Source organism: Tripterygium wilfordii, chromosome 20 (assembly GCF_013401445.1).
Source record: "Tripterygium wilfordii isolate XIE 37 chromosome 20, ASM1340144v1, whole genome shotgun sequence".
Lineage (NCBI taxonomy): Eukaryota > Viridiplantae > Streptophyta > Magnoliopsida > Celastrales > Celastraceae > Tripterygium > Tripterygium wilfordii.
The window spans coordinates 3,154,300-3,177,317 of record NC_052251.1 but is presented as its reverse complement, the minus strand read 5'-3'; the positions used below and the strand labels follow the sequence as shown (position 1 = coordinate 3,177,317).

The 23,018-nt window shown below is 35.8% G+C and overlaps 1 protein-coding gene and 1 long non-coding RNA gene across 7 annotated transcripts; one reads left to right on the top strand and one right to left on the bottom strand.

The window, feature by feature from the left end:
- The first annotated feature begins 5,151 nt into the window (after nucleotides 1–5,151).
- Nucleotides 5,152–15,806, top strand: LOC119986695. 5 transcript variants are annotated; one of them, XR_005465332.1, is made up of 7 exons: nucleotides 5,152–5,264; nucleotides 5,867–5,960; nucleotides 9,470–9,607; nucleotides 9,940–10,507; nucleotides 10,669–12,409; nucleotides 12,555–14,310; nucleotides 14,407–15,806. It is a non-coding gene; the product is annotated as an uncharacterized LOC119986695 (long non-coding RNA). The 5 variants fall into 5 exon arrangements; XR_005465330.1 differs by having other exon boundaries at nucleotides 9,717–10,507; XR_005465331.1 differs by having other exon boundaries at nucleotides 9,470–10,476.
- Nucleotides 15,807–15,973: 167 nt separating this feature from the next.
- LOC119986398 (general transcription factor IIE subunit 2-like) lies at nucleotides 15,974–20,218 on the bottom strand. 2 transcript variants are annotated; one of them, XM_038830945.1, is made up of 5 exons: nucleotides 20,084–20,218; nucleotides 19,705–19,952; nucleotides 18,240–18,371; nucleotides 18,013–18,129; nucleotides 15,974–16,542 (listed from the first exon to the last, which is right to left on the bottom strand). In XM_038830945.1, exons 2-5 carry the CDS (start codon nucleotides 19,900–19,902, stop codon nucleotides 16,204–16,206), a joined length of 786 nt encoding a protein of 261 aa, XP_038686873.1. In that variant the 5' UTR covers nucleotides 19,903–19,952; nucleotides 20,084–20,218; the 3' UTR covers nucleotides 15,974–16,203. The 2 variants fall into 2 exon arrangements, with proteins under 2 accessions (XP_038686873.1, XP_038686872.1); XM_038830944.1 differs by having other exon boundaries at nucleotides 19,705–19,972; nucleotides 20,084–20,200.
- Between the last annotated feature and the right edge of the window lie 2,800 nt (nucleotides 20,219–23,018).

The following is a 23,018-nucleotide window of genomic DNA, read 5'->3' as shown; positions in this document are numbered from 1 at the left end:
GCTATGTGTTTTGTCCTAGGGTATTTGATCGGATTTTTGAAAATATTGATTAAGCTCATATTATCACAGAAAACATATATGCATTCTTGGTTCATACCATAATCTTTTAGCATTTGTTTCATCCATGACAATTAGGTGTAGTAGCTACCCACAATAATGTATTATACTTGTGCCATAGACAAAGAGATGGATGATTGCTTCTTACTGTTTCAAGATACAAGATGATTAGGTATGTAAAAGCATACTCCAAAAAGAAACAAGACATGGCTTTCCTTATCCGCCTATCTTTCCCCTTAATCATCTACCGTTCCTTGGCATTCTCCAAGCTGGCTTTTTAGAGTAATTGAAAAGACAATGCAAGGAAATAGTGAATACAACTAGGACAAAACTTACAAAATCACAAATAAATTATTTAGGTTCTAAAGTTACCTACCAGATGCGTTTCAATGTGATGAATTTCTAAATTAGTCTTACGATACTACTTAGTCATCTTACTGAATTCTTTCATATCTTTCGGAAGAATCAAAATCTCTCCCCACTCCATCCGCTTCCCACTCTATGAGGATAATAGAGCTGCCAAGAATTTCCACATTAAAAGGTCGTAGCAATGTGTAGTTGATGCGTGTATTATTATACATCTTTTTGCTTGTGTTTTTAGGTTGAATTGATGTTTTGTTTATCGAAATAAGATCGGATTTTACATAAATTATATTTTTTGTGCTTTTTCAGCTCCATATGCTCAACAGCTACTCAACCCATGCTCGAGCATAGATGTCACAATATTGACCAGCAGCTAGCGCTCAACAGATGCTCAACATTCGTTCAACAGCTGCTCGACAGAATGAAATCCGAGAATTAGAAGTTTGACTTGTTTTAGGAGTTTCCTTTGAGGTTTACGTGCTTTATTATTATTGAAGGAAACCCTAGGAGGTTGGGGAGAGTTTAAAACATATATAAATACATCATTACAAGTCAAGAAGGGGATCTTTGGAGGTTGACGGTAGAAAAAAGAAGAAGAAGGGATTTCGGCAATCTGGTTCCATCATTCTTGTGTTTTCTTTCCTAGATTTCCATGGATTCTATTAGTTTTATTTTCTTTTGTTTTGTCGCCTAAGTAGCTAAATCTTTTGCAAGGGGGACGATGTAGCCTCTTTGATTGTGCTTAATGAATTTGATTTGATTAATTATTAGTTTCTTTTTGCTATGTCAAGTGTTGATTGTTGTGCTTAATTGATGATTGAATCGTGATGCTTAGCTACCATCTAGGTTTGATTGTTCTGATGCAATTCGTAGTAGATGCCATGCTCGGATTGGGAATAGCTTCTTGCAATTTAACACCATGACTGCCTAGACATATACCCTAGGATTCATATGATCGCTACATAAGTTGTCATAGATCCAATTGCGCTCTTGTTTGTTAAACTAGTCTAGACACCATGGATAGTTACAAATTAAGAATAAACGTAGTAAGTTAGACGACATGACTATTACATGAATCAGGGGACTTGGTCTTTGACATACATGAAGGAATTAATAATTGACAACTAAAGGATTTAAGTACAATAAAAATGGTGAAATCGGAACCCTAGCTTACCCATTTATTTGTTCTTTGCATGTTTCTTATAATTTCTCTTTTTTAATTTCATAATTTCCAATCATAAATAATCTTTTGTTTTTATTCAGTGATGTCTATAGTGAATTTTGAAATTATGATAGATTAATACTTAATCCTCGTGGATTCGACACTCGTATTTGCTAAGCTATATTACTCTTGATTCGTACACTTGTGAGTATAAACTGAGTTTTGAATCACTATAATTTTAGTGGTTCGAAATCTGACACCAGTAGTCTTTCAAACTATATGGTTTTTGCATAATATCATCAGTAGTGATGACATTCTGATCGCTATCTAGTTTCGCTTTGAATTTCTTTAAGAGACCACTAAGGGGTAAACGTACTCCACAAATTGCAGCTTCTTCAAATAGGATATCAAATACCTACAGTAAGAACCGCATGTCACGAAGATATGAATTTATATCCCGAGACACCTTTTCATGTAATTTTTCAAAGCTCTAACCTTTAGCAGCTACAATTGATTCTCTTGTCTCATTCAAATTTCTATGTTTAGCTTCTAAAGTTACCTACCAAATGCGTTGTAATGTGATAGAGTTCTAAATTAGTTTTACGATACTGCTTAGTCATCCTATTGAATTCTTTCATATTCTTCGGGAGGGTCAAAATCTCTCCCCACTCCATCTCCTTGCCACTCTAGTAGATGGATCAAGAGAGTGAGGGTCACCAATAATTGGGTCATTTTGATGACTAGCATTCTCTATATTAGAGTCACTAGTGCCATGACTTTCATTAGACCCATCATCTCGGAGAATATATTTCTCGATATTTTTGTCAAACACAACTACGAAAAAAAATTATGAGTCGGAGCAAAAAAAACAATTAATGGAAAACAACACTACCAATAAAAGCATAATTATAAACTTACGAAGTTGATTTGTGACGAATGCCTTGATCGCCACGTTAAAACCATCCTTGCAGTTGTTGTTTTACTCAATTAGCTGAAAATTATAAGGGTTGGGCATCAAAAAACCAAAAATAAACCACAAACAACGCAACAATCATAATGAGTAAAACTAAAATGACAAAAAGAATACACAAATAACCGAAAATTATAAGGGCTAGGCATGGGTTTGTAGGTTATCAGTCAATTATCGACCCTTCTTAACGATCAGGCAATCAATAGTGGTTAGGGCATAGTTACGAGGAACGCTAATATAAGAGTTTTAAAATCCTAATAACATAAGAGTTTTGAAAATCCTAATATGGCCTTATTACATACCTCATCAGAAGGGGAAGGCGGAAGGCATCTCCATTGTGCTGTGGATGGTCATCAGTATCACGCAGTACAGGGCTTGATGGTAAACTATCCTCAACGACTCCTACTTTAGAGATTCCACAAGGCGAGAAGGCATTCTTCGAGACCTGTGCCTAACAAGAGGCTTCTCATCCACATCTTCCCCATCATCTAGGACAAATGAACTCCCCGCCTCCATCCTACATTATTACATACATCCTCTCATATTGATTAGCAATAGAGCATAGCATATACATGCATGCTTACCACCTTACAGGAACAAACCTATGCTGATCATTAGTTCATATACAATACTAGGAATAAGGAGAAGACTACCTTCCATTTGACACAACTATTTTGTCAAATTCTACCTCAGTCGAATTAGAGGTTCCCACTTCTGCAACTCCGGCTTTTTCTCCCAGCTCATGCAATGATTTCTCATGCTCTGCTATCTATATCTATTTCATACTGAGTTCAACGAAAGTAGACACAGCCAAATAATTGTAAGAAAAAAAAATCGAAAGGAACAAACCTTCAATGACAATGAGACCGCATGCTCAAGATCTGAATCTAAGTGAGATTGCCTTTGTGGAGGCCCAAAATCATCTGAATCATGCACATAGTAAAGCATGTTGTCATACAAGGCAGAGATAGTCACATAGGTCCTAGTTTGTACCCAAGCTGTAAACTACAGTAGTCCACTTGAACCACCTATTTTGAAGCCTTGATAGTTGCTCGAATAGTTTCTTCTTTTATGTCATTGCTATAGTCTGGAAATCTATCAAACACTGGCACATTTGGCCTAGTATGAGTATCATCATAACTATTCTCTCTCCGTCCATTTTGCGGAGCCACCTGTAGGGTTGGCACAACTGGAGTGTTCTCGTCATCTCCATCATCAATGATAACAGTCCCACGAACATCTTCATCATGTGTATGATAGTGTCAGTTATTTCTTATAAGAAAAGCTAATGAAAAACGAAGTACCTAGATAAGGAGTTAGAAATGATACAGTTTTGAGAGATTCCAAAAAGTAGGGGTCTTCGCGGTCGGATTCGGTCGATTTATTTTTATTTTTTTGATATAAATATAACCGACCAAATGGTTGATTTTTGTCAATTTTTTTCAATTCAATTCTTTTTTGTGGAGAAATATGTAATTTTTTATTATAAAAAACCAATCAATAGATTTGATTATGGCCGATTTCGATTTAACTACTTTTTTTTAACAGCCTTACTAAAAGGAGTGGCAAGAATCGTGCCGAAAGGATGTTGAGTGTGTTTTTGGCGTACTTCAAGTGAGGTTTGCAATAGTACGTTGGTCAGCTCGATACTTCAAACGTTCAACACTTCATGATATAATGTTGGTGTGCAAAATAATGCACAATATGATCATTGAAGATGAATGACATTTACACGTTCAACCCGACATTGCAGACATGTATGGTCAGGCTGAAAATGGTCCTCCTAAGCCAATACTAGAACACTTAAGAACTCGTGAGTTTCGAGACTTTATTGACCAATACATCCGTATCCAAGATAGAGAAATACATACTCAACTTTAAGCTGACCTTGTGTAGCATTTGTGAAACATTCATAGCAACGCTTATTAATGTTGTTGTTCGATATGTTTATTTTCTCGTAATGTCGTTTTTCGTATGCGTAAGCTTTTAATTTATATGTTATTAATTTAATATTTTCTATTTTTATTAATTTAACGTTTGTGTTGTTAGTTATGTTTTAATATTAAGTTATTAATTTAATGTTTTAATTTTATCAACCGAATAGAATAGAATATTGTAATAGTTTAATAGAAAATTATGATATACAAAAAGTTCACAACTAGTACTAGAATATTTTATCGTGTTTTATTGTTTCAGATTCATTAACGTATCGCTACACTTATTGCACCATAACTGATTATCGGTATTATATGTAGTTGGGACAGATACCGTTGTAGGCGTGTTTTGACTTCAATCTGTACGGCTATTGCGGTATTATAGCAACATATTATTGTTTACAAAAACCAATGGAAATGCTCCAATGTTATCCAACAACCCAAAATGCAATTTCTAAGAAAGGGTACACCCTCAAACCCTCCTAAACCCAGCTTTCAACAGGACCCAAGTGTTTTTTAAACCAAATGGGCACATTGTTGTTCTTCTTGGCATGGATTGCCAAATGAGCAAACTCATATTTTGGGTGATGAATATTAGGTGACTACAAAAAGAAAATAAATATATAGTCCGATAATTTATGCTCACAATATAATTAATATGTGGGGAAAAGTCTTTCAAAAAATATTATCTCGTTATATGAAAAAGACAAAGCCTAAATTGATGCAGGCCCAGATGAAGAAACCGAAGAAAATTGCGCCTTCACTGCAATATCATCTGGTAATTAACTGCATTTCTTTCTTTTATGCTACTTCTTCAATTCCTTTTGGTTTGTTTTCTACAATGATAGTTTGTTCCACCGTATGTTGTTTATTGGATAGGCAGCACACAAGATGCATTTTCTCTTTAATTTGAAACAAATTATAACAGGCATCACGGTGATGGATCTCTTGTTGCATTGACATTTTTCACTTACATACAACGGTGTTGGTTCTTGAAAATCACAAAAGTGAAATCATTGAATTGATATGTTCCGCTTTCTCAGGCACACCATGGTTTTCTTTTGTCCTCATTGTTGTTTAAGTGACTTTAGTGTTTGAACTCTCAGAGGAAGCATTTAGATTTTAGAACCTTGGAACTCAAAATATGATATTCCCTAGTTGTTCCCATTTCCTAAAAGCTTTTTGGGCATCAAATAAAAACTATTGGAGAGGTTAAATTACCAGTAATATTTGGTTTTTTTTAGGGCCTCTTTCTGGGTTTCATTGTATGTTGAGTAGTCTTTAGGCACCATTAGGCCACTCTCTCTTCATTTGTTCACTTTCTGGAATTAAAGCTTATAGGGACTGCGCATTGCATGTTTTTGGAATTGAAACTTGTAGGTGATGCGCAATGTTTACGAGATCATGCTGGCAATTTAGGGAGAAGGATTGCTTGAAACAACAGTACTGCAACCAAGCTGTGAAGAATCGTGAGGTAATCCCGTTATGTTCTCTCTACAATTAATACACATTTATGCATCCTTTTCTCCTTTACAAGACACGGCGTATGTTTATAAAACTGAAATACAATGGGGATAATCTGTGGTTAAATGCTCCTTTTTCTTGAATGAATTCTTCTTGGGCTTTCAACTTTTGGTAATTGATGGTAGCAGAACGAGAGCCATCAGCCATGGCATATTTGCTTGACATCTTCTTCCTTGTGTGTGTATGTGTGAGTTCATACTGAAGGGTTAGTATGCTCGGAATTTTTCGCAATATTTACATGCCATGTAGAATTGGAATTGAGGTTGTCTCAACTCAGTAAGGTTATGTGCCTTATGAGTTGTAAAATTAACTTTAAATCACTATTCATCTGATGCTTTTTAATTTTAATTTTATTTGTTTATTTTTCATCTTTGTCATGTGTTTGGTTGGCTTATTCCTTAGTTGTGAATCTTTCCTTCGGTTTATTGAGCTTTGCAAGGATTATATGGGTTTAGCGAATCTTGTGTTTGAGTATTTGTTATTTGGATCTTTTTCTTCAAAGAGTAATGTTGAAGGATCTGTAGGGGGTTAAGAACAGTAGAATGACTGACCAAGAAGCATCTAGCTAAAGAATCCCAAATGTTGCTAAAATGTTTAGATTTTACATTTAACTATCAAGATACCGAAATGGGTTGTAACTTACCTCCTTTTTTTTCTAGCTTTTATAACTCTTAACTTCCTGAACGTCACCACTTATGGGACTTTGGAAGTAATTTTTTTGGCTCCTCATCCCATATGGAGGAGACATTTTGCTAATCTACTACAGACATACTCGACAAATTTTGAAAATGTTTTTTTTTTTTTTGTGGGGTTAAAGGAATTTAATTTTAGTGGGTTTATTTAGCTGTTGTCAACTGCGGCATGGTTATTCTCATGTTATCTGGTTGGGATTGGAGATGGATAGAAAAATGTGGAACAGAATGAACATATTTACGATCTTTCAGTGAATGCGCAGCAGTTACATTTTGATCTTTTTATGTAATACTCATTTTCAAGGAGAACTAGAGTTTATGATGTTAGGTTTAGGACTGTACCTTGTTATATCAATTCCGCCTTCATGCTTAATTGAAGGATCCCTGTACTTTAGGAAGACCTAGGGGATGTTGTATCTTTTTAATAAACTATGATGTTTATTCATAAAGGATGCAACAACATGGTGGATGATCATGGACTTTGATTTCTATGGCAGCAACTATCATTCTTTATAAAATCTCACGAGAAATGGTGAGCTCCAACTTTCATTCCTGAATCTCAGCCATTAAAATGGTAGCACCGTTCTATTTTAATTGCTTATCAAATTTTTTTGTCGAATTGAACAGTTAAAATCCAACTAGAGAAAATAAAAAATCAATACTTGAGTATTACCTCCAATATCTAGTCCAAATGAGACATTTGATCCATTTGGCTCCGACTTCCCTTCAGTTTCAACTCGCATTGATCATTTCCCTCGCTGGCGCTTTCTCTCAACCTGAGCATTCGATAAGAAGTGATTATGGCCCCTTGAGTTTAAAGACCAGGAGTATGTTGTAAAAAGAACATAACCAATTAAAATTATATGCAAAAACCTGAAATTTTGAAAAGCAAAGGGGCGATCTTAAAACAAATCTTGTTGGGATGAGTCAGATTGCAGGTGCTCCAAAGCGAATAATTAATTACTTCATTCATGAGAGAAGAAAATTTCACTCAATAGAAGATAAGATTGTCAAAGTGCAAAAGCATGCACTCTAAAAACTTTCCATTGTGAACATATAGTTTCTGGAAAGTATAGGTAGTCTTGAATAAACCTTTCTTGCGTTAAGATGTGATAAAAGTTATAATTTTTGAAAGCAGAGGTCACAGCAACCATGACTGATTGAAAAAATGATGCGAGTCTTGATAGCCGGCTACACTGTCAGGGGGTACCCAGAGTTCCTCCAAACACTTCAGTAGGATGCTAAACAATCTCAAAAGATCCCAACTGAAGTGGTCAGAGGAACTCCAGGGGACATCTGACCTTTTCTTTTGTCTTACTTTTTAGGTTAGGCAATGCAACTTGCAACTCTATTTATAGTGCAGTTTCACCATTTCATGATTCGTTCACCAATTTCATAGTGCACCTAGAAAAAAGCTAAAGCACGGTAGTAAATGAAAGATTCCAAGAATATGGTTAACCTAGTCGTATTTGCGGATCAAATGAACGTAGATAGTGATGCTAAGTCAAGTGGTCACAAAGGTTTTCGAGCTTTCCTACTATTCCCATCTCCAAGGTGCATGTGTCTTTTCTTTGTTTCTTTTTGTTTGTTCTTAGTTTACAGAAACATTCAGTTATTCAGCATGTCTTACATTGGGTGATACCTGTATTAAGGCCTGTTTTGTGAACTTGATGCGTTTGCATCCAAGGGAAAAAACAAAAAGACAGCATAGACAAGATTCTTGATTGGAGTTGCTTGATAAAGAAAAGTTGAAAACCAGAAGAAACAAAACCCAACTAGTTAAATAAAATCCCAAAAGATGAAAGTTAGCATACGACAACTGATATCTTCAGTATTATTATCTTCCATATGGATTACAATCCTGTCTAGGTTCAGATCCTACTACTTCATCCTGAAAGATATTCTCTCGCATTGTGCAACTCTGATTGCCTACGCAAGTACCAAACAAAGTAGGTTTATATTGCAAAGTTTTTGAGGATTCAAGTTATTGTTTGGTTTGATAGAGACACGCAAGATTTATATCAGAATTGCTTCTTTTTTCTGGCATTCCTTTTCTTTTCCCTTTCTTCACATAACATATGTAGTATTGTTTGATACTATTCTAGTACTTGTGATAATAGCAATAGAAAACTTTGCAGGAGAATATTTACTCATGACATGGTTACTTAGTTGTAGGAATAGCCATGACCTCTCACAATTTAGCAGATACTTCTCTGCTTTTTTCTGGCATCTCACCCAATGAAATCATTACATTGTAATTTAGTTGTAGGAATACCCATGACCTCTCCCGCTTTAGCAGATACTTCTCTGCTTTGTCCTGGCACCTCATCCAATGAAATCCAGCAGTCACATTCATGGCTCCAGTCATTTCTTAATTAATGATTAGGTTTATCCTACACTGAAGCCTCTAATGAAATTGTTCTCGAGTCAATCTTCTCAATGTACTTATTCAGATAATTTCCCTGTTTGCACGCTGGAGTTACTATTGGTAATCGAGGAATGCACAATAAGCATACTTGTATTGAACATACAAATAGATGAATGTATAATCCATTCAGCACGACAAAATTATATTGGTACTTTAATGATTGCTAAGATGCCTTTTTAACTTAGCCTGCAACATTTAGTCCTAGTTAGCCATATCATAAATCATAATCTCTCCAAAACCCGACATAGCCCACCCCCTCCCCCCCTATTGCTCTTGTTGCTATCTTAACCAGCAATAGTTCTGTGTCAAAGCCTTTGTCATTGATAGAAGGTCATGCAGGATCAACTATCAGTGAAAAAAGATTACTGAAGATAATGATAAGATTAGTCAGCTTCCTGACAACATTCTTGCTGCCATCTTAACCTCTCCCAAAATAAGAGAAGCAGTACAGACTGGTGTACTCTCAACTAGATGGAGGTATGTATGGACTGCTGCCCTTTAAAATCCAGAACTTGATGTGGATAGCCTTTTGGAAAGAAAATATTCTGATTTTGATAAACGTTACAATAACATGCTGCAAATTCAGTTATCTCATTCAAGAGAATGCAAGCCTTTCTAGTTCTGTCAACTGGCTCTTTTTGTATCTTAATTATTCTGACCACAAGATTGAGAAGTTGAATGTCTACTTCACTTTTTGCCGTGGTGAGTAGTGGAGTCAACTTGTTCATTGGATCAATTTTGCAATTTCAAGAGGTGAGTTGAGGAAGTGAACCTTTGCTTGTTAAAAGATAATTATTTTGGTGCAACAGATGACAGTTATGCATATGGTTTTCCTTGAAGCTTGCTTAAATTTTATGGCACTAAATCATCTCTTAAGTGCCTGCAACCGGCATACTGCAGTTGTGCTGCACAGCTTTTGATTTCCAATGTTTTAAGACTCGCAGTACCCTTGATCTGAAGTGGGTGGTCAGGTAGATTTGAAATCCGAGAATCATATACTGAGCTTGTTATCAAATTGTTCTCCTCCTCCAGTGGCTGAGCTTTTATGAATACTATAATATAAGCTGTTTAAAGATCAAACATCCATCATGTAAGCAGTTGAAGTACTTGAATGTTTATGGTTGCTCTCTGATTTGGAGGCACTGGCAATTGATGGCATCGAGACATTTGAATACAAGGCCTTTGTGATTATCTTCTTGGTCAGAAAAGTCCAAAAAATAAAAATTCTATGCAGTCATGTTGTCCATAGGAAACTCGGAGACAACGTGGTCTGGCCACTGTCCAGGTTTTCAGTTGAGCTTCCCCAGTTTGAGACTTTGTTGCTGAGCTGCAGCTGTTACTTGGAGGTTTGCCAATAATATTTTACCACTTTCACATGTTAGTTTTTTCCTCCCCACTTTCTGTTGAGCTACTTTTTTTTTTTTTTTTTTTGTGTTACACGTAGTGATCATGTTGGAGAGATAGCCCATACATCATCATTTCAAATATTTATTAATCTTAGAGGTTTCAACTTACGAACGAGCTCCTGTGAATTGCAGCTGTGCTTCAGGCATCTCCGGTTGTGGAAAGATTAAATTTGCATGTAAGTTTTTCCTTCTGCCATTTCATGTTATGGTAACATAAAGAAACAGAGGAAAAAGGGGGACAAAAAAAGAAGAAAACATCAGTTTCAATAATCTGTTGGTAGATTTTATTTTTGGCTTTCATATGATGCTTACTTTATCATCAATTGTTGGCCAGGACACCATGCAAATTGTACTATCATTAAGAAAAATTCTTGATTTCATGTATTTATAAGGTCATGAAATATACATCCACGAGTGACGGAAGATCGAATTTCATATTTGTTCTGTTACTTCGCTTACAATTTAAGCGTGTTAGACTTTCTGCATCTTAGATAAGTGTAAGCGAAACATCGATACAAGTCTAAAGTGATACTCTTCCGGTTATTTCCAAAGATTTTCATTCAGTTAATGAACAAGATAGATACTTTGGATCCTAGATTACATTTTTGACAGCATGAATGATTAGCTATAAATATTGAAAATGCTCTTAGCTACATCGTCTGAGATTGCAGCAAAGTTTATGTTGTGAGGAACCATAATTTTTTTATGATTCTGTGTCACGCAGCATCACTTGATGTTGATAGGAAAAAAAATGTATCATATGTTTCGAAAAGGTTTCCTTACTTCTTACTAAACGAGGGCCATTTGTGTTTCGTCCACTTATGAAGAGCCTTCTTTTGCATTGGTGATTCATTGAGAATTTTTCTCTTGGAGAGTTTTTTCTCTCTCTTATATTGTTGGTTCTAGACTTCTCTTCGCTTTGCAAAAGCTTTTACCCAAGGAAGGGGATAATATTTTATGCTTGGTTCTACAAAAAAGTTATATGCACTACAATGTAGTGTTGTTGATATGTATGTCAGCTAAATACCTATAACTATGTGGAAGAACCACGAGAAATACTTCAAACTCCTAGGTGCTCCAGTGATCACCTCAAAGAAGTTATCATAACCGGTACACTGGTCATTTCGGCGAGATTGAGATTGTAATTTATCTTGTAAACAATGCCGTTTCACTTGATGAGATGACAATTGATCCACACCGACAATTCTAAGAGGGGAATAGAAAATGGACTTGTCTAGAAGCTTGTGCCAGGTGGTCTATGATTTGAAGGCAGAGCTTTTTTGAGCATCTTGTTGTCGTAGCTGGTGCTTCTGTCAAACTTTTGATCTTATAAAAGTTTGTGTTGCCACCTGAAATTTCAATTACAAGTGAAATGAGGGCATGCAGTCTTTCAAGATGTACAATACCGGTTTTGCCACTTCAGAATAGAAAGTTATTTATCTTAACTTTCACATCCTAAACTGATTTAAGGCCTAATCCAATGAAATGTGGAGCATGAAATGTAATAAACGGATCCTATTTGTCTTGCTAGCTACCTACACTGTCAGATGCCACCCAGAGTTCCCCCAAACACTTCAGTAGGGTGTCAAACACTCTCAAAAGATTCCCACAGAAGTGGTTAAGGGAACTCCAGGGAACAGCTGACGCTTTCTTTCTCTTTCCTCAATTTCTTGGTTACTCGATGCAACTCAAAGCTCTATTTATAGTGTAGTTTCATGATTCATTCACCGAATTCAAGGTGGACTTGGTGTTAAAGCACAATAGTTGATTAGAGATTCCAAGAGTATGTTGAACCTGGACAGAGTTGTGGATCAAATGAACGTTGATAGTGATACTAAGGCAAGTGGTCTCAAGTCTTTGCCAGCTTTCCAAGGTGCTTACAATATCTTTTCCTTGATTTTTTTTTTTCAGGTTTTTTCCCATGTTTACTGGAACATTCAGTTATTCAGCATGTATGATATTTAAGTGATGTATGGATTAAGTTCTATTTTTTGAATTCAATTGTTTTTGCTTTGAAGGGGAAAACAATGGCAGCACAGACAAGATTCTTGTTTGGAGTAGCTTGATAAAAGAAAAGTGGAATGAAACTCAACTATTCAACGTAAACATTAAAGGTAGTCGCATACAACCTCTCATCAGTTTTCTAGTACTCTCTATCTTTCATGTGGCATGTAATCCTGTCTAGGTTCAGTTCCTACCACTTGTACTCTTATATTCTCTCATATTGAGCAACGCTGCTTACTAAAAGATGCAACTTTAGGAAAAGAGGAATTTACCACACAGAATAGGATTATCCATCTAATTTGTTGGGATTCCAGTTATCATTTGATTCTACTGACAATTGCAATCTTGATGACTGGATTACTTCTTCTTTCTAATCATCTTTTTCTTCTCATCTTCTTCACTTACCATGTATCGTATTGTATTGTTTGACCCTATTGTAGTACTTACGTAGGAAATCAACAAAAAATTTTGCAGGATAGTTTCTGGTTTGTTCTGCCATCCTGCCAAAATCATTCTGGCAGTCACAGATTTCTTGGCTCCAATCATGTCTCAATTAACATTTGATGCTTATATTTAAATTTTAAATGAAATCTCTAATGAGATTGTTCTCAAGTCGATGATCCTAATATTTTACTTATTGAGATTATTCTCCTATTCATAAGCTGGTCTGATTGTTTGCTGATAGAAGAGTGGATGATTGATATGCGCATTTACGTAGGACAAACAAATAGAAGAGTGCTCATTACATTCAGCGATAAAAAATTTATATTGTCAATCTCATTTTAAGAATTTTAATAACTTCTAGGATGCCTTTTTAACTGCCTTCCAACATGAAGACAAGTTAGTCTACTCCTAATCAGCAATATCATAATCTCATCGAAACCCCCTGACATAGAGCTTCCATCCGTATTGTTTTCTTTGCTATCTGCACCAGCACCATTAACCATAAATTTTGCTGTATCTGAGACTTTTTCATTGAGAATGTCACGGAGGATCAATTATCGAAGCAAAACAGGATTGCAGAAGATGATGATTGGATTAGCCAGCTTCCTGAAAACTTAATCTAAACCATCTTAACCTCTCCCAAAATATGAGAAGCAGTGCAGACTAGTGTAACTCTCAACTGGATGGAGGTATGTTTAGACTGCTTCTGTTTCAAGCCTTGAACTTGATGGGAATACCCTCTTGGAAGGAAAAAAAAAGACCAGTCTGATTTTGACTAACATTGCAAATCTAAGTGGGAAATCCAGTTAATCTTAACTAAGAGAATGCAAGCTTTTTTGAATTCTCTCAATCATCTCCTTTTATATCTAAATAACTTAGACCATAAAATTAAGAAGTTTAAGGTTTCCTTCAGTTTTTTTGTCCCGGCGACGGCAGCGAGTATCACAGTCATCTTGATCTTACGTGGGTCAATTTGAAATCCGATAATCATGAGCAGAACTTTTATCTAACTGTTGTATTCTTCGATGGTTGAGCTTTTATGAATGCTCAAATATAGGCCATTTGAAGGTCAATAATCGATCCTGTTAACCGTTGAAGTACTTGAATGGCTATGGTTGTCCTGAATTGGAGGCATTAGAAATTGGTAGCATTGACATTGAGACATTTGAATACAAGGGAATTGTTATGAACTTATTGTTCAGTGAGTCTCACAACTAAAAAGTCTATTCATTCACGTTGTTCATTGGAAACACGGAGAGGGTGTGGTTTCCTGCTGAGCATCCGTAGCTTGAGACTTTGTTGCTAAGCTGCAGCTGGTACATGGAGGTTTGCCTTAAACTTTTTAGCACTCCCACATTTTAGTTTTTTTCATTCCACTTTGTTGGGAGCTATGCTAACTGGCTACTTGTTTCTGTTTTACAGGCTGGGGTCGTGCTGGAGAGGTTACCCATATTTCATCATCGCAAACCATTATCAATTTTGGAGATAGCCATATGTTGATGCGAGGTTCTGCAGATAGCAACGGTGTTTAAAACATCTCTATTTTTCTCAAAAATTAGATTTGCATGTAAGCTTTTCCTCTTCCTATTTCATACTGTGGTAACATTAAGGGACACAGAAAAAATTCAACTGTTCTTTCATATTGATTAACTCTGATACTTCGCATCCTAAATTCATGAGTAAAATAGATTCTGCTACCGCAGCAAAAGCTTGCGTAATGTGAAGAACTAAAAATTTGTGATGATACCTTGATGCGCAGCGTTGCCTGATGTTGATAGGCAAGAATGTATCAAAAGTTTTCTCGAGCTTTTAGCCTAAAGTTATTATGTTGCAGATTCTAGCTTTGCTTTTTCTTGCCTTGCACGAGCTCTTATGCTAGGACAAGTCTAATAGTTTCTGTTTGTTGCTGCAAAAACGGATAGACTGCACTGCAAGTGTTGTTGATCACTTGATATGTGAAGGAAGAACCACAAGAAATACTCCGGTCACCCGGGTGCCCCAATGATCCCTCAAAGAAGTTGTGATAACTGGAAGATGGGGTCGTATCAGTGAGATTGGGATCGCAATTATCTGCTCAACAATGCAGTGGCACTTGACAAGGATGACAATTGTTCCACATCCAAGATACTATGAGGGAAATGGAAACTGGAGTGTTTTAGAACCTTGTGGCAGATGGTCTACAATTGAAAGGCAGAGAGTCCTCGAGCATCTTATTGTAGAAGGCTAGAAGCTGTTCCTACAGCCCAATTGTTTAGAGGTTTAACCTTCCGAAGGAATTTGCAGTTACAAGTGTAATAAGGGTACTTAATGATGTAAAAGAGGCGAGACAAAATTAAGTGCTTAATTGCTAGTATAAGCCAAGATTTTGAGTCGTCTTTGCTTATACAAGAACTCATTGATGCCTATTTTCATGACAAGAAAAGTAAAGTATGAAAGGGAAAGGTTGGACAGAGAGAGAACAAAGTTAAAAAAAAAAAGGCAGAATGGAATATAACCAGTGAGTTACTATTACTAGAAATCTCAATCTAGCACATAGTTGAGTGTAGGTTCATGTCCAATTGCCTTATCCAGTGAACCTTTTTGGGGCACTGATATGAAGTAGCAGCCAACAGGGATATCATAAGTAGGGTAGGACTTGAAATTAAGCAACCAAAGAAGTAGGCTGCAGAGACTATAGTGTAGTGGTGCATATCAGGTGGCCCCTAGAGTTCCCTTGAACACTTCAACAGGAACACAGTTCCTGCTGAAGTGTTCAAGGGAACTGCGGGTGTCATTTGATACTTATTGTCTAGTGAAGTGATGCATACATATGTATATATATCTCTAATGAATCTCATCCTGTACATTGTTCCTGTTGAAGTGTTTGGGGGAACTGCGGGTGTCATTTGATACTTATTGTCTAGTGAAGTGATGCATACATATGTATATATATCTCTAATGAATCTCATCCTGTACATTAATTAACCCCCCTTCTATTTTTTCAAAGTAATTTGTATAAACCGTTCTCCTCTCATTGAGTTAAACAAATGTGCGGGCATTTTGGAAAGTATGTTGGAATTGGATTATTCTTTCACAGGCTCTAACAAAGTTTCATTTTGCTTTCAAACTTCATGACACCAGGGTCTCTATTTGGACGTCGACTCCCGCAAGAATTTTCAAACAATTGACAGCAAAAAGGATAATGAATAAGTATAGCACAATCGCCGAGTCGAATCCTCTTCAGTCTTTATCTAAGAGGAAAAGATGAGGAAGATGTGCATTGGTGAGTTTGGTCCTCTTGGTAATCCCATGCTTCTTCTTCTTGGTCTTTGACTTGGAGGAACCACCCTGCACCTGCGCTGCAGCCTTCCTCGCTGTGGTGTCAGTAGCAGGCTTCATTCCACTCTTCTGTAGATCTTTCTCAATGTCAAGCATATCAAGAGGCAATTCAATAGCTCGAAAGAACTCCTTAAGGTCATCATCCACCTTAATAGGTACCCTTGGATCATTTGGGTATGCAACATCCTCCTGTGAATCAAAGCTTGACAGCAGCCATATCTGACCCGCAGCTTTTAAAGCCTACGAAAAAATGATCTCAATACATGTCTAGAAAACATATACAACTTGATGGAATATATACCATGTACAATCAATAAAGAATCAGCAGCATGTCGGCAGCAAAAGGAAAGCTAGGGGCAACCTAAGAAGAGAATACACTCCTATGCCAAGTTAAATATTCCATCCAAAATACATTTTACACTTTATTAGCATAACCAATTCTGGGACAAGCTCCAGTTAAGACCATACTTCAGAACTCAATATATTAGCTTAGCTCCTAGAAGAATACATAATTCATGGTAAGGAACATTAAGGGTTGCAAATGAATCAAGCCACTCACAGACTCAGGTGGCTTAGCTTCATCAGAGGCATTGATTATTATTTTATAAGTTGTTTCTTCAGCATGTCAAGCCTGAATTTCGAAGATTTTCTTGTCAGGCTTACGAGCTATTCTTCCCTCTGATTTTAAAAAGCATTAGTAAGTCTTTCCTCATCACTCAATATTAAAACTATTCTTTGAAACTCAATAAAGTCACAAGTTTGTAAAGTTTTGGACTGTTTGGTCATTTTGACATGTATGGCATCAATAAGATTGCGCAAAAAAAAAAAAATTTTGAAGATGAACAAAATGATTTTGAAGCTTGTTTCAAATTGGACCCAAAGTCTATGGTTTGACAAAACACTTAATCAAGCTGAATATAATAACTAACTCGGCTTCAATAATGTCACAGAATCCTTGTTTCGAAGAGTATAGAGAGTGAAGAATAGGTTTCTTAAACACCAAAACAACCAAGGGTGTAAGGGAGAAAGTGAGGATAAAAGAAAGAGCACAAATAGAAAATAAAAACAACCAACCCACAAGGCCGCAGACAGTTTTTCTTTTTGCTGACAAATAACTACAAGGGGTATGGAACTAATGTTGCTCCTTTGGAGAAATCACTGCTAAGAGTGCCTTGCATCATCTTCTTTTGAAAGCCGAGGTCAATAAAACCAACTTTAGTCTTTAGTGCATGTGAATACAATTCATCTACATGAGAGTTGAGAAGAAAGAGTTATGACTCCTAAGCTTCCCCCCTATATTCTATGAGTTTCTGAATTTGTTGCCGGAACTTGCGTGCAAAAACATCAAATGAGTTTCTGATTCATCGAAAAATACAGAAAATTTACAGAATAGTCATGCTTGTAAGTCCTCTATAACTTCAACTCTTCAAGAATGAATTATGGAGCTAATCCCGTTGCTTTGAGGAAATAACTTCTAAGGGCTCCATGCATCATCTTTTTTTAAATGCAAAGGTCAATAAAACCAACTTTAGAGCATCGGATTACCGTGAATTCATCTATTTGGAAAGAAAGAGTTATGGCTTCTGACCTTCCCTCACATATACTACGAGTTTCTATGTGATATGTGAATGTGTCACAGGAACTTGCATGCAGAAACATTGAAGTCAATCAAAAAGATAGAAAATTCAATGAATAGTCATACACTCATACCTGTAAGTCCTCAATCACCGTAGGGTAAGCATCCTTAAGATCAACTACAGCAATCCCCTCAGGAAATTTCCGTACTAAAACAAGTAGTTGGTTCTTGTCCTTCAGATCATGCTTGGACTGTAAATAAAATGAAACCCTAAAGAGTCATTCTCCATAGTGTGAATCAAGACAATCATCAGATCATTATGAGTAATTTGATTACTGATTCGAGATAATTTCAGTGTTACCTTGTACGAGAAGCGCTTGCCATCATAACGCACTTTTGGGTTGTTCTGCAAACTGTCAAAGACAGCTTTGTTGGCATTGATATCAACAAAAGTTGCTTCATTTATCTGCTCTGGTGTTAGGGCTTGCCTTTTCTGTATGTCCAAAATGCAATTTCACAAGTTAGTTAGAATTTCTTGACCGGTAAAAAAGAGCTGAGTATGCGTCCTAACTGATCTTGAAAGGCTAGAGAGGACAAATACAACACAATAGAAAACACAGAATTGCTTTTGAATGGAATACTTCAATTGATTTATGCGAGAGACTAGTTGGTCATCTATCAAGGATCAATATTAGCAATGACCATAATAGTTCAAAAAAAAATAACAATCCATGGCACAGAAAAAGAAAGTCAAGTAACTCGCATTTTTTCTCAAACAGAGTCGGCACAACAAGAGGAAGGAAGCCCAACAGAATGTTAAATGAGAATAGTTTTATTTGCTCGTGATCTCATACCATTCCCACAAGTAACAACTAACAACATAAGATGGGAAAGAATCTTAACAGCATTCAACATTAAAGCAAAATATTTCATCACATCTCAAATTTCCCAAAGAGTAGCCACTAGCCACTCTATATTTGTAGGCAATCTATCATCAAAACAAAAAGAGTAGAAGCAAATGTCAGGAAGAGTGTAACCTTATAAACATCCATTTCGAAACACAAAAGTAGTAAAGAAATTCACTAATCAGATTTCTCAGTTCCAAGACACAGATACTGTCATAAGCTCCAACTATTTTATATATAACTAGGAAGGCTACTTAATTCTCATAATTATCCCATTTTGCAGACTACATCTAATCCTTCATTAACTTATACAAGGGGAAAAAACACTTTTCCAAATTCTACAACTTTCAATAATTTATCATATCCAACTAAGTTCATTCGACACCTGTCTCTGGAATGATTGGACACAACTTTTTGCGTCAAATAGGAGATGAACCAACAAACTAACAAGCTATAAAAATTCATAGATGATTGTACATGCACCCAACTCAACGCAAACCACCAAATGAAATTTTGTAAGTTGAAGTACCACTGGACTTTGTTTCATAAACCCTTTTTTTCTCCTATAACCACAGAAATTATTTTCTTCTATTTTAAAGGTTGTTCTAAGGTTCTTCTCAACTGATTTTACAAAACTAAACAACTAAGTTTCGCGATCACAGATGTACATAAAACTTTCATCCATTAGCGATTTCACCACTCTGACGTAAATAACACAATGTTAATCAAAACCAATAACCATCTTTTCTTTTACAAATTAAAGCATCCACAAATTTAGAGACTTCATAAATGGTGGAGATCATAAATTAAATCAAATAACCAGCGACCGGAACAAGAACATCAAATAAAACATCAGCAAGAAAATCAAATAAAACATAACAATCATAACAAACAAAATAAAGGACAATCCAGGTTCGAAACCTCAAACAGCAGACCAATCACACGCTTGATCTGTGCCCCCACAGGGGCCTTCCTAATGCTGTTGATGTGTTGTAGTCTCTCCGTATTATTCGAGAACTTGGCAGCATCAGCTGCAGTTCCTCTCCCATTACCTGACGGCAATGCCGCGGCCACCGCAGCTGATTTTGCTGCCCTGGAAGATCCGGATTTGGCCGACATGCTGTCAATCGACGGATGCTTTTGTTTCTTATACACAACTGTATCCGTCTCTGCATAGAAATTGGTAAACCTACATGAAATCGAACTTCTTCAACCATACTTCAAATCAAAACCTTTAACCTAACAAGTTGATTGTAGTTTTGCGATCTTAAGATCAAAATCAAGATTTCGCAACGTTTACCTGGATTGAATATATCAAAAATCCATTCTTTTTAAGAGAGAAAGAGAAGAGGACCTTCGCTCCTCTGCGTCTGCCTTTCTCTGGTCTCCTCTTTTGCGCAAATATATATAAACCCAATGACGCGGTGAGATTGGGAATAACCGCCCAAGCCGTGGCTCGCTGGAAGTACTTGTTAGTTTACAAAGATACCCCTCATTTTTTGAGGAGGAGAAGTATTGGAATGGGGGTAAAAATGTAAATGTATGTGAAAATTTGGGGTAAAAAGTTTTTTTTATCCCTCAACTATTAGCTAAGTTTCGTTTTTACCCCTAAACTTCTTTTTCCCCCCTTTTTAGTGCCCTAATTATGGGAGACTGCCCATTTCGTCCTTAAAGTGCAATTGAGTTCGGAAAAATCTAACGTGACACCTATGTGACAAACCAGAGATATCCTATTTGGCCAACTATTCAAAATTTGAACGATATGTCCCTAAAATATTTAAATTTGTGAATTTTTGTCTCTGAAATTTCAGAGAAATATACGTGTTGTCCCTCTTCGCATAAGCATGTACCTGCAACTCAATTCACAATTTGTGATTTTAAAACAAACTACATTGCAATTCAAATTCACATTCCACAAGTGACAAGCTCCAGTAGCACATTACATCAAAAGTCGAAATAGTTCAAACATTACACATCAACAAAATACACTACAAATTCAGTTAACAATAGGATTCATTGTTTCAGGCATAACTTCAACCACAACATTACATGTCCTTGCATTGTGCTTATCACCATCACAATAAGATTCCTAGAAGCACGTGTTTTCAACATCTGCAATAACAATTGCATAACCTAATTTTCAAATGGAATTGCGAAAACATGAAGGATAAAAGAAATGGTTCGATTTCTAAGTTACCCAGAAGTTACAGGTGATTGTAGCATCTAATACTAATTGAATTTGGGGAAAAATTTAACGTTGAAGGGGATACAAAAACTGGAAGCATGCAAGCCTATCATACCTTTGGTCGTCAAACAAGTGAGAACAATCACTCCAGAAGCGTGGATAATTTTAGGGACAACTAGGGTACTTTTTCGTAGTTGAGGCATTAATAAGGGGGAAAAAAAACACTTAGGGATAAAAATGAAATTCTGTCAATAATTGAGGGACGAAAAAGTTACTTTTTTTTGAAAATTTGCTTTAGGGGCACAAAGATATTTGTGTGGAAGTGGATATATTTCCTGAAATAAAAGTATAAAACACATGCGGGGCCACAAATAGTGTCAAGCCCAAGCAAAAAAAGCACATATTTTACTAAGGCATAGATACGTGACAATACGTATTTCGCCCCAATAACAATATGTAGAGAAAGAGAAGAAGATATTTGTCTTTCTAAACTTTTGTTAAGTTCTATACGAGGGAGAATGAAAGTGAGATCTGATCCACATAATCAACACCCAGGCCTTCAAACTACAGCTCCATAAGGTACAAGAATTTTCATATCAATTCATTGGATCTTCAAATCTTAGTAGACAATGATGTGGAGAAGTATATATGCATAGCATATTAATTACACTGTTGAATCATAAGTGACGGTGTCAAGACTTAAAAAATCTCACATCGGTCTGGTATAATCAAACCAAGTAGTTTATAAGTAAAGCCGACCTCCTCACACATCAACCATATCTTTTCTGGACTCAAGTACCGTTAAGTGAGATGGTCTGAACATACCCGAAAGCCCAGAGTGAACAATATGCATGATTGGAGTGTTTGGGGCGGGAATTTCAGCAGACAGAACCTTTTAACCCACGACTCTTCTAATCCTCACATGATATCAAGATGAGGAGAGACTTTGGCTAGTAGATAGGTGAATTCTCTTACTAGATCGGTAACCCTATAAGGAATTGATGGCCTAATAGTAGCCACTTCTTAGGATTTCGAATAAATTGAAGGTTGAAATCTTCCTACACTCTAAAAGCAACTAATATAAAATAAATAGTATTCATTAAAAAAATATTCAAGGCCTAAATGGCTGCAAGGTTGAAACATTATTGCTACGCCAAAAACCCCTTAGTTCTATACATGGATAATGACCCACATCAAAATCTTTTACCAAACCAGGGTCTCTATTAGGACATTGACTCCAATCAAAACCTTGTCTGTCTTGGGACCAGCATTTAATTAGATATAATTATGTTTATAAAAGGACCCATTTGAGGCCTAAAATATCAGGAATCAAACACTGTTAAAGTACTTATTCAACCATTGTGTATATGGCAATCCAACTTTACATCAAAAGTCTATAGATTTTTTTATTTCAGTCCTTCTATCTTGCCTTCAATTTCAACCTTTCAATTCAATAGAACCTAATATTCAAAATTCTACTCCTGAAGTTAATGATATTGTCCATGGCTCATCATCATCCTCCAAAACCTTCCTTCATTTCACATTTAGGTGGCTCTCATTTTAATTGAAGCACAAATTTTTTTTAAAAGTGTTTTAATTTTTCTATATATACTTGGTTTAGGCCCATATATATGTTTGCACCGAATCAGATAAATACATAATTTCAATTCATAATTAATTAAATATAATAATAATAATAATATATTTTATTAAAATTAGTGTACTATAACATATTTTTCGGCATATTATTTTGTTTATAATTATAATATTATTCAGTATTTAAAATTTTAATATTATGAAAAATATTAATATAATTACATAATATGTATTGATTTTATTTTATAAACATTACAATTATTTATGTATAAATCTTTGAAGATATAATCTTTCATATAATATAAAGTGTAATTAGGTGTGTAAATATGCCAGGTGCAATTATAGATTTTAGGATGCTTTTGTATTATAGTGTATAGATATAGACATTTATTTTACAATATTATTATGGTTAGTATGATTATTGTTAGTTTTTTTATGTATGAGTTTGGAAAAA